Raw genomic sequence first — 11479 nt, forward strand, 5'->3', positions numbered from 1 at the left:
CCCAACCTCGGAACGCCGATGCTAACCTCAGATCCTCACAGCCCCCACTGATAGAGCCACACACATCTCATAGGAACCCTACAGAGACCCTCACAAACCCAGACACCTACGGACGTCCCCATAGACGTCCGCAGACTACCCAAACACTCTCACAGAGATCCCGCAAAACCCCTTTAAAAGTGAGCCCTCTAGGCTCGTCCCCTCTGGGTCCAATGCAGCCTCATCTGGAAACCAGTGCTGTTGCCACGGAGACTCCTGGGCGTTCTGGTTGCCCTGGTGACGGATCCCTCCTCTCCCGGCTGGGGTTCCAGAAGTTTCAGTCAAGCTCCTCCCTCATCGGCCGCGGAACCCCTCGTCCCTTCCCCTCCCACCCTCCCCCAGATCTGGCCAGAGTTCCTTTGCGAATTTCTGCAGGTGTCCAACTTCCCTCCCCAAGTGGTAGACTTGAAGGCAAGGCCTCTCATTACATAACAACTGCAAGGCGAGTCTCATCCAAGAGCCTTCCATCCTCCCCTAACATTTCCCCTTCCCAGCTTCAGACGAGATCGTGACTTAAGGAAGGACTTGTAACAGCCAAGCCAAAGCCCAGAGGTATGTGGTTTCTCCAAAGGCTCCTCCTCCAAACTCTCATCCCATTTCGCTCCTAACACCTTCTGCCCCTTCCCACCTCACTCGAAACCCCTCCCATTCTCTACTTTTCATCCTTACACTCCCCCTCCGCCACACTTCTCCGCCCAGTTCCCTCTTCCCCTTCTTTTTATCCTTCTCCCATCCTTGGTTCTCCACCTTCAAGTATCTTTTTCCTCTTGCGGAATGTCTGGTCAGATTCCTATCATCCTACCTGTCTCCCTACTTCTTGTCCCAAACTTCCCCTTTGGAAAGACTCTAATGAATGTTAAGTAATGTGTTTAGCATCTCTGGAGCTTGGGGAGAAAGGGAGCACAGAAGGCTAAAGCTGGAATCCTTAGGCAGTGTTGCAAATAATGGCAGGCCTTGAATGTCAGGGCCAAGAAATTTAGACTTAATCCTTAGGCTGAGACAATTGAGTGTTTTTAAGCAAAGGAATGCCATTGTTAGGTTTACATTTTTAAAGAAAGATCTCCATTGGGTCATTAAGGAGGACTGACTTCTGGGCGCCTGGGTGGTTCAGTTGGTTAAGCGGCTGCCTTCGGCTCAGGTCATGATCCTGGAGTCCCGGGGTCCAGTCCCGCATCAGGTTCCCTGCTCAGCAGGGAGTCTGCTTCTCCCTCTGACCCTCCCCCCTCTCATGTACTCTCTCTCTCTTTCTCACTCTCTCAAAATAAATAATAAATAAATCCTTAAAAAAAAAAAAAAAAGGAATGACTTCTTTTGGACATCCTTCCAAGACAAATTTGTCACACCCCACTCCACAGCATCCTGAGCTTACCCCAGCACACCACCAACTCATCTGTATTGTCATTTTGGTTAACCTGGTCTCCTTCCCAGATTCTTTCAACTGAGTCCAGTGCTTAGCACAGTGCCTGGGCAAAAGTGTAAGATTGGGTTGTTTATAAAAGTATAAGTTACATAAATCAATGAAAGAATGGCTGAGTGGATTAATATGCTGGAGGAGACAGAGGGGTGAAGTTACTACATAATCCAGGTAGAAAATGATGAGAACTTAAACAAAATTAGAGAGAAAAGAAAGGAGAGAATGGATTTTGGGATTATTTAGAAAATAGGAAATACAGTCCTTGGTGCCTATTTGAAGATGAGGTCTGAGGGGAAACGGTAAGACCAAAATAATTCCCAGAGTTCAGCTTTCATGCCCTGTGGGACATCCATTTAGCAATGTCCAGCAAGCAGTTGGGTATGAGTGTTAAATACAGGGATTTAAAGAGGTCTGAACTGGAAATACGGATTTAGGAATCATCCGCATACCACTGGAAGTAACTAAAGCCTTGAACATGAGTGACATCATCAAGGGAGGGTGTATGTGGTCCTAGACAAAACCAGACTGCAGTCGGGGCCCTGCCTAATGCATCATGGCATTGTCCTGCACTCTTAGGAGCAAACCCCCACTTTGGCTGGGTATCCCAGTCTCTAGAACTCCACTGCCTGAACTCCATGGTCCTAAGGCCCAGGACCCTGCTCTTGGACTAACCAAGTTGCTATGTTTAGGCTCCCTCCTGGGTCACGGTCCTCTGCTACCATCTACTGATGGGATTCTGACTGCTTCAACCTTTCTGTCTTTAAGTTCCAGCTCCCTCACAATCCGTAGCCACATGTCACATGGGGTCTAGGCACACAGGTGAACCTCCTGGCACTATACCCTGACCCAAAGTTCATCTTGCTTCCTCCTTATATCTCAGGTGCCCTGAAAACCTTATCCTAATTCCATAACCCCCAGTGAACTCTTGACTCGCAGACCCTCCAGTCCGAACCTAATGAAGCCTGTACCCTCTTCTACCACTAGATGGAAGCAGACAAGGTCACAGAAGAGCCTCATACCACCATGGAAACAGAGGAGCGCTCCTCTTCAAAGGACCCTTCCGAGGACTCACAGGAGCCCCCTATCCCTGAAACAGCCTTTGAGCCTTCCATCTCTGAGACCCCTTTAGAGCCCCTTACCTCTGAAACCCTTTTGGAGCCTTCCATCTCTGAGACTCCCTTAGAGCCCCACACCTCTGAATCTCATCTAGTTCCATCCACTTCCCAGGCCCCTTTAGAGAACCATGCCTCTGAAACTTCTTTGGAACCTTCCATCTCTGAGACCTCTTTAGAGGCCCACACCTCTGAATCTCATCTGGTTCCATCCACTTCCCAGGCCCCTTTGGAGACCCACAACTCTGAAACCCCTTTGGAACCTTCCATCTCTGAGACCCCTCTAGAGGCCCACACCTCTGAATCTCATATGCTTCCATCCACTTCCCTGGCTCCTTTAGAGACCTACACCTCTGAATCCCTTTTGGAGCCCTCCATCTCTGAGACCCCTGTAGGATACTCTGAGATCCTTTTAGAAACCCTTATCCCTGAGACCCTGTTGGAAACTCACATCTTTAAGGTCCCAGAGAAACACCTTTCTTCTCCTACCTCATCACAAGACTATGTCGCTGTACCTTCCCCTGATACTCTGAAGGAAGACCTCTCTAAGTATTCTCCCAGTGAGGTCTCATGGACAAGGAGGTCCATCCAGACCTCTGAGTCTGAGATCCTTCAAAAGCACTCCCTTTCAAGCCCTTCAGCCCCGGTCCACCTGGACACATCTGCAAAGGAAAAGGAAGAGGAAGGAGAAGACAAAGAGCAGGTGGATGCCACTGACAGCACTGCACACACAGCTCAGCCTGGACAACAGCTGGGCAAGAAGAAGAAGAAGAAAGGAGTTAGCTGTAATTATGCCTGCACTTTTCCCCATTCTCATCACTGTCTTATACCTGCCCCAGGAGGAGGGATTGGGTTACTCTTTAACCTGGCCCCTTCTCTTAGTTTTAGGGCCTCCTCACCTTCCCTTGGTTACTCAGCTTTTCCCTTCCCAGATTACACAGTCCACCCAGTGGTGCCTGCCAAGCAAGCAGAGCTGGTGGAAGTGGCTAAGGCAATGCCCAGAGAGAAGTTTGGTGCTCAGGTGAATTATCTTTTCCAATGGGAGAAGAATGCAGCCCTAAGTACCATCCAGACAGGTGAGCCCAGAAAGCCCTTCAGAAGCCTGTGACAGGACCGTGGCCATCCTCCAATCCAACTGGATCAGGGAACCTGCCCTGATCAATGGATCACTGCCCCTTGTGGAAATGGCAATGCTAACTGCCTGTAATCTAGGAGAGGAGAAGCCAGGTCGGCCAAAGTGGACAGCATGAGTACAGAAAAAAGTGAGGATATTCATATAAATCCCAGGTAGAGACAGGCAGCAAACTAAAGTTGTTGAAAAAAAAAAAAAAGAAGAAGAAGGGTCATAGGCCAGCCCCACATCTAGGGCTCTGAGAGCCTGCACCAAACCAACCTTAAGGCAGAGATGGCCCAGGACCCTAGACAGTCCAGGAGACTTGTGGCTCTGACATGGCAAAAGGCCTTGGTCCCCTTGGTGGAACTCCACTAAAAGGCTGTCACCCCGCATGCCAGACCATTATCACGTGGGTACCCAAAAGCTATGAGTCTCTTCACCAAAGAGAAGAGTCATATCTTCAAGCCCTAATGATTCCAAGTCTCAGCCCAGAATTAGTACTCATGCCAGCCCCATTAGTGGCACGCTATGCTTATCTGTGCCTGCATATAAAAGGTGTGCAGATGTACTATGTAAACCCGTGCCGTCTGGTGCGAGCATGTGTACCTGTGTTGCTGCACTTCATGCCTATAGCGAGTAACTTCAGAAAGCAGGCCATCCTGACCTGCTCTGCAGATTCTGGGGGTTTCTAAACTGAATTCAGTAGACATCAGTGCATTTACTTTTGTCTTTCGTACTTCCTTTTCCCCTTATGATAGGAAGAGAGTTATGTTGAAACTAGATGGTCCTAAGATATAAAGACAACCAGGCAATCCTATGTCCTCCCTTCTCCATGCAATTTACTTTCCTCATTCTCAAGCTGGGACCCTTCCCCTCCACCCCTGGCCAAGAAAGTCATAATGATCTCATTTGTTTCTCAGTCTCAATTCAGGCATTTAAATGGCTTTGTTTGCTTATTTTAACATCTTCTGTCACTCTTATTCTTCCTGCAAATACAGGGTCATTCAGTCCCTGATCTCCTCAGCACCTCCTGCCTGCTCCCCACTCTTCAAGGCTGCTATACTTTTTCACATGGAACTTCTTCATTTTCCTGTTTAAACGGGCGGTTTTATGTAGTAATTTAAGTGTCATTCAATCCTGAAAAAGGTATTTAGAGTTCCCTCCTAATATTGGGGATCTTGAGTCCCTAGAGAATCAGAATGTGTGCTGTGTAGAGAAGGATCAAATGTAAGCTTTTCTTTTATTTATTCAGCGTTTATTGAGCACCAACTGTATGCCAGTCATTGAGCCAGATGTGGAGGCAGTGGCTGGTGGGATGTCAAAAACAAAATCTCTCAAGTAATTTGTACTCTAATGAGAGCCACCAATAAGTAAAAGGATAATTATAATTCATTCTAATTGCTATGATTGAGGTCAGCCCACAGTGCCGCACAAGCAGAAAAAAAGGGCACCCAATCTTGGGGGCTCAGGGAATAAGCCTTGGAAGGGATGACTTCTCAGCTGAAATCTATAAGATGAGTAAAAAGAGGTGGCCAGGTGAAAACTGGGGTAAGGTGAGATCTGACAGGGCAAGGCACCAGTAGGAAAGTGCAAGAAATGTTGGACAGGGCTCAGCTCTGGAAGGCAGAACTGTACAGGCATTTCTGTGCAAAGCTCAAGAGCTGGGATTATATCCTAAGGGTAGCTGAGAGTCACTAAAAGATTTTAAGTGGGACAATAACATGAACAAATTTGTGTTTTTGAAAGACTGCTCTGGCAGTATCGTAGACTGGAGAAAGATAAGACTGGACGTAGGAAGACTACATTGGTCACTGGTAATAATAATCCAGGTAAGAAGTAGATGGGTGGAGGTGGAGAGAAACAGAACGTTTAAGAAATGTTAAGAAGGTGAAACTGACTTTTAGATCTTTGGATGTATAGGATAAGAGAGAAGGACATGCCTGGAATGACCTCTAGGTTTTTGGCTTAGAGACTGATTTGATGATGATAACCATTAATGAATGCCTAAAACAGAGTAGATGCATGATAAGTATGTGTTGGATGAACAGAGGACAAAGGATGAGGGCCAGGTTTGAAAGGAATAATTGGCTGTACCACATTAGAAGTGCTGGTGGAACATGGTGGTGAAAGAGTCTGGAGACAGCTAGCTATATGGGTCTGAAGCTCAGGAGAGAAGTCTGGACTGGAGACATCCTTCATGTAAAGACAGCTGTATGTTGTATGGAGATGTTCTAAGCAAAAATAGATGTTATCATGCAAATGTGATATATGACCATGGAATCGACTGTGTTGTACTCTGTCTGGTACTTTCAGAGTAAGCATCTGTACTGTAGACGCCTTTGCCACAAGTAGGGTGCCACAAAATTAGTTAACCATAAGGCAATTTGCCATAAAAGATTTTTAAAAAGATTAAAAAAAAGATAAACTAGTTGGTAGTTTGGTTTGACAGTTTGTTGGCTTCATCAACTGGTTGACAGTTTGGTTTCATTTTTCTGTTGACACAGTACTCCCATTTTTATATCACATAGATCTTAGCCTTCATAATTGTCTACACAGTGACACAGAGTTTTGAATCCACACAACTTCCCATACAACTTTGGAATGTCTATCGATGGACATGTGACAATCTGCCAAGAACAAGCAGCAGTGTAGAAAGCTTTCACAACACAATACAAAGTTCAGTTACAAATATGTATCCTAGTATTTGGAAACTGATACCTCTCTTAATGAAGGAAGAAATTTTAGCAAAAAAAGTGTGATGCCAAACAAGGAGATGAATCAACAAGCACAACAAAACAAAAACAAAAAACAAAAACGTGTAATACAATGAATGTAAGACTTTGAGGACAAGTGCTTAGGTACAATCCACAAAATAAAATCAGTTATTCACAGTATTGCTGTGAATCTATTCTATACATTTTAAATTCAGGGCGCCTGGGTGGCTCAGATGGTTGAGCGTCTGCCTTCGGCTCAGGTCATGATCCCAGGGTCCTGGGATCGAGTCCCGCATCGGGCTCCCAGCTCCTTGGGAGCCTGCTTCTCCCTCTGCTTCTCTCTCTCTCTCTCTCTGTCTCTCATGAATAAATAAATAAAATCTTTAAAAAAAATAAATTCATTTTAAATTCAAATATATTGCATTTTGCAATAAAGCCATTTTTAATTTTGATACTCATTTTCCATTTTTCATTATGTCCTTTTTAATGAATGCCCTTTTATTTTTCATAATTTTATCTTTTGTGGCAAAATTGCCTATGGCCAATTAATCATGCAGTGAAAATGTTTGCAGTGAAAATGCTTGAGGCAAAGATTCTTAAGGCAAAACTACGTAGAATCACCTTATACAGGGTCAAAATGGCATCCCAGATAATGTCTCCTCACCCTGCCGGCCCTTGTCCACTTATAACAGGAAGAGTGTTTGGAATCAGAGCAGAGAGAAGAGGCTCCCACTCTGGACTACATGGCCTGATGTCAGTTGTCCCACTTTAAGAGCACTGACACCTATAATGGAGTCTGAGGTATAGTTGCTAGTCTGTTTAAATTCTAGTCTTCATCTGAGAGCTGGACACTGACTCCCATACCAGTGCTTGGACTTGACTCTCCCAGGCCCTCAGGCAGGACCTTGATCTGTGGGCACTGACCCTCGTTCACCTCCACACCTCATCTGCTCAGCCTGTCCTGCTGCTCTGGACAGAGTTCAGAATTCCTCCAGTGGAATTCTGGCCCCCACTCACCTCCATTGTGATTCTGCCTATTCTCTGCCCCTTCGACCAAGACTCACTGGTGTAATGGGGCAGTGGCACTATAGGCTGTCAGTATCAAGACAGAAGTAGCAAAGCCAAAAGCCATATCTGGACAGGCTTTAGACCCTGAAAGACCATGGGTAAGGCAAGAAAACCTAGACTGACAATTAGGCACAGAATTGTGAATTGTGGCCCTGGCCAGAGTCAAAGACCAGAGGACACTAACTTCAGGGCTACGCCTGGAATACTGGGTCTCTCTTCCTTCCTGAAGGAATTTGCTCCTTCACTTCATCAGTCAAGGAGTCTGTGCTCTCTGGGCACCTCTTTTGGCCAAGCCCTAAGCTAGGACTAGAGATATAGGCGAAAAGACAGACCCTTCCTTGGAGGAACTTACAGTTGAAGAGGAATACAAGTGGAAAGTCCATTCTGATGTATTGTACTGTAATAGGAGTAGCACAAGGAGTCAAAGAAAGAGAAGGGGCCCGTAGACAGAGGAAGTCAGGGACAACTTTTTGGTGGAGGTGACACCTCACTGTAGCCTTTAAATGGGAATTGGTCCTACGGCCGAAGGTCCCACTCCATGAGGACTCATCTAGGATTCTTGCCTAGAAGTTGGAGTACTCTCAGGTCTCCTGAAGGGTGAGAAAATCTGAGTGGGATGTGCTCTCTGGTTCTCCTCCCACATTTACATGGCTCCACCCTTGCCTTTTAGTAAGGCTAACCATGAAGCCAGTTTCAGATCCCACTACTGTAACCAGGCTCTCAAGGGTTGTGGCATTTTGCTGGTGCCTGCTCTCAAGGATACTTTTTAGCCTCACAAGCTTCGATTTCTTGACCTTCACCACTCATGACTTCTGGCCTACCTCTTTCTCCTGATTCTTAGAGAACCATAGGCAGCCCTTCTCAAATTCATAGATAGCATTAGTTCGGTAACACCAGGAACAAAGAAAGGTAATATGAAGGTGCAAACCTTGAAAAGTGAGGAAAGCCCTTCTCCTGGTCCCAGAGCTGCCCAACCTCCTCCTCCTCCTCCGCCTCTGGTCCCGTCAACAACCATGCTTCTTAGGTGCCAGTCCTCACCATCTCTTCTACACCTGGCCAATCATCTTCCCTTCCCTCACCTTAGACACTTCAAGGAAACAAAACAAAGCTGGTTTCTAATGTGGGAAGGAGAGGAGATGGGAATCTTCACAGTCACAGAGAACTTGGCGAGATTCATGTTCATCTTCAAACAAAATTTCATTTATCATCTTGAAGACTGTCTTCAGTCATTTCTGACAGGCTAACAGAGATGGAGTGGATCCTGGGGTGGAAAAGGAACTGAAACACTTGTGGAACCCTGAGAAAACCTGGCGAGAAAATGTCTAAAGGGGTGGGGATGAGAACTCATGGGTGGAGGTGAACACACCTAGGGGGAGAGGTGAGAATGCCTTGGGTAGGAGGCTTAGGCTATTATTCCTTCTCACTTTTCCTTGTTAATCCCTCCACTCTCAGGTCTCTACATTGGCTGGCGCTGCCCCCATTACCTATGGGACTGTTTCCGGATTGGAGATGAGTCCAAATGCTTTTGTGGACACTTGTTGAAAGAGCACCAGATCATCTCAGGTAGGGAGAACTGAGCAGCCCCTGCCAGCGGGGAGGGATAACTATACTCTGGCTATATGAGAGAAAGTGTGCATGTTGGTATGAGGGTTGGCACGGGAAGGCCAGGCCCTATGAGGTGCCATTCTAATCCTACCATCTGTCCCCATTCCCACAGACATATCTGTGCCCTGCAACGTGGGCCAGTGTCGCTGCCTCATGTTCTGCTTTATCCCATCACGCCCAGAGGAGGTGGGTGAGTTCTGGCTCAAAAGACGAGCTACCTTTGACCCCAAGGCCTGGAGGGCCCAATGTCGCTGCAAACACAGCCATGAAGACCATGCAGCTGCTGGGTCCCATCCCTGCAGGGTGAAAGGTAATTTCTAGGGTGAGGGGAGTACAGGGGTGGGCATGGGTAGGATGCAAATAGTTTGGAGATAAGAATAGGGGAACTGGTAGAAGAAACTCGCATTTGTGGTTGGTACAGAAGAGATGAGAATATAGTTAGCCCATGGGGAAGGCCCAATTCCCTATACCTGTCTTGGCTTCCTCCTTGCCCTAGGCTGTTGCTGCAACTGTTTTGAGTCTAATTTCCTCTGTGCGGCCTGTGACCGGCGCTGGGAGGAACACGAGACTTTCTTTGAGACTGAGGAGACCCGGCGACGAGGAGGGAGGCCTCATGGTGAGGGGGCAACCTAGAACGGGGGGGGGGGGGGGGGTCAAGGTCAGAAGGCCAGGCAAGAAGGTGCTCTCACCCTCAACCATCCCATCCAGGACTATCTCACCCTCTCACCTGCTGCACCCCATACTTGCCCTGGTTTCCACCCCCAGGAGCAGACTATGTGCCTTTTGCAGAGATGCCTACCCTCCGAGAAGCCATCGTCAGCAACTCTGACTCTGAGGCTCTACAGGAGCAGGGGCCCTCTGGCCGTCCTGGCTCCCACCCCAGACCCCCTGGGCCTCCTGGCCCACACAGCCTCTGGCCTGACCCTATGTCTGACCCACATACCTGACCCTTCACCTCTGCTTTTCCCTCCTCCAGGGACAGACAGTGTCAACACCTGGCGCAGGCCTCTTTGAACCTGGCTCAAATCAGCAATAAAAAGGAAGCCTCTGGAATCTGGCCTGGTTCTGTATGGGGCAAATAGATCCCAGCCCAGGGACAGACACCCTAGGACCTTAGAGTTGGCACCTAATGAGGCCAAGAGAGAGCACCACACAGGAGACAGGCTGGATCAAGCCACCTGCCTCCATCAAACCCACATTCAAGATGCTAGCTCTGGCATCAGAAGGACAGAGTGGCTTCAAGCAAACCAAGGAGGGAGGGGGTTTCCAGAAGGATAGAGTGATCACTGATGTTAGATGCAGGTGGGGACACCAGTAATAAAGACTGGAAGATGTCCCCTGGATTTTATGATTAGGTCTTTGGGCACTTCAGATAATGTGGTTTCAGTGGTGCAGTGGAGGCAGAAACCAAACAGCAGAGTTGGTTTAGGAAGCTTGGATGAAAAGAGCAGGAGAGAAGTCAGACAATATCCAGAGGGAGATGTGGAGTCAAGGAAGCATTTTTTAGGAGGGAAAAAGGGGGAGGAACCAGTAGAGAAAAAGATCTTGAAGGATGCGGAAGAGAGAGAGATGCCTGGTGAGACATCCCAGAGATGGAGGGAAGGAATGACGTCAGGGCAGAGGTGAAGAGATTTGCTCTGGACAGGAGAAGTACCACCCCCTAAGACCAAGAGGAAGGGAGAAAGAAAATGATGGGCCTCCAGGGAGCTGCAGGAAGCAGGATCTTGTGGAAGTTCCCCTGTGAAGTAGGAGACAAGGTCAGCTGCTGGTCGTGAAGGAAAGGGGTAAGAGTGGGAAGTAGGAGACAGGAAGAGAGAGGAGAAGGTTTGGGAAGAGTAATGTGGGGAATCACAGAAAAACCTAATCGGTGGGTAGTTGAGGATTCGGGTACAGCTGGAAGCAGGAACCTAAAGAGGAAGAGAAACACAATAGTTAGATTGATGGTTGATGATGGGAGGGTGTCAGGGAGGATGATCAGGAAAAGAAAGCAAAAAGAAGGCTTGAGAATGTGGAGAGAGCTGGCCATACAAATGGGAAGAAAGTAAAGCCAGGAAGCAACTGTCAAATTGAAAAAAAAGAACTAAGGAACAGAAGTCTCTAATGAGGTCCAGCATCCAACGTAGCAGTGGGGATCAGCACTGGAGACGGCGGTCAGAACCTCCAGAGAGCTGCAGCTCGGAGAGCAGCTGCCAGGTATCACAAAGGCATGGAGTAAAGAACTGTGGCCACGCAGCCAAAATCGGTGACTGTGGCCAAAATCAGTGAATCACAGTTATTTTTACGAGGAGTAGGAGATTCTGGCACTAATGGGCTCTGTGATCCTAGGCAAGTCACTCTCCGGGCTTCAGTTTCTGGCTCTGTAAAAGAATAATCTCTGTGCTACCTGCTCTCCCTGAGAACCCAAAGAAATAAC

At 47.6% G+C, this 11479-nt stretch overlaps 1 protein-coding gene across 2 annotated transcripts; it reads left to right on the forward strand.

Annotated features, from left to right (window-relative positions):
- The first annotated feature begins 22 nt into the window (after positions 1–22).
- FAM221B (family with sequence similarity 221 member B) lies at positions 23–10119 on the forward strand. 2 transcript variants are annotated; one of them, XM_073881367.1, is made up of 7 exons: positions 23–591; positions 2438–3350; positions 3498–3641; positions 8914–9024; positions 9179–9376; positions 9563–9682; positions 10043–10119. In XM_073881367.1, exons 2-7 carry the CDS (start codon positions 2438–2440, stop codon positions 10078–10080), a joined length of 1524 nt encoding a protein of 507 aa, XP_073737468.1. In that variant the 5' UTR covers positions 23–591; the 3' UTR covers positions 10081–10119. The 2 variants fall into 2 exon arrangements, with proteins under 2 accessions (XP_073737468.1, XP_073737469.1); XM_073881368.1 differs by lacking the exon at positions 3498–3641.
- Positions 10120–11479: the final 1360 nt, after the last annotated feature.

Source organism: Callorhinus ursinus, unplaced genomic scaffold (assembly GCF_003265705.2).
Source record: "Callorhinus ursinus isolate GAN/ISIS: 27379988/994484 unplaced genomic scaffold, GSC_fseal_2.0 scaffold42, whole genome shotgun sequence".
Taxonomy (NCBI): domain Eukaryota; kingdom Metazoa; phylum Chordata; class Mammalia; order Carnivora; family Otariidae; genus Callorhinus; species Callorhinus ursinus.

Excerpts from the sequence above, each read along its gene's own strand:
- FAM221B (XM_073881367.1), top strand. The coding sequence starts at position 2,438 with ATGGAAGCAGACAAGGTCACAGAAGAGCCTCATACCACCATGGAAACA. Across the intron at positions 9,025-9,178 it reads AGAGCACCAGATCATCTCAG|ACATATCTGTGCCCTGCAAC; the intron begins GTAGGGAGAACT and ends CCATTCCCACAG. Across the intron at positions 9,377-9,562 it reads CCATCCCTGCAGGGTGAAAG|GCTGTTGCTGCAACTGTTTT; the intron begins GTAATTTCTAGG and ends TCCTTGCCCTAG.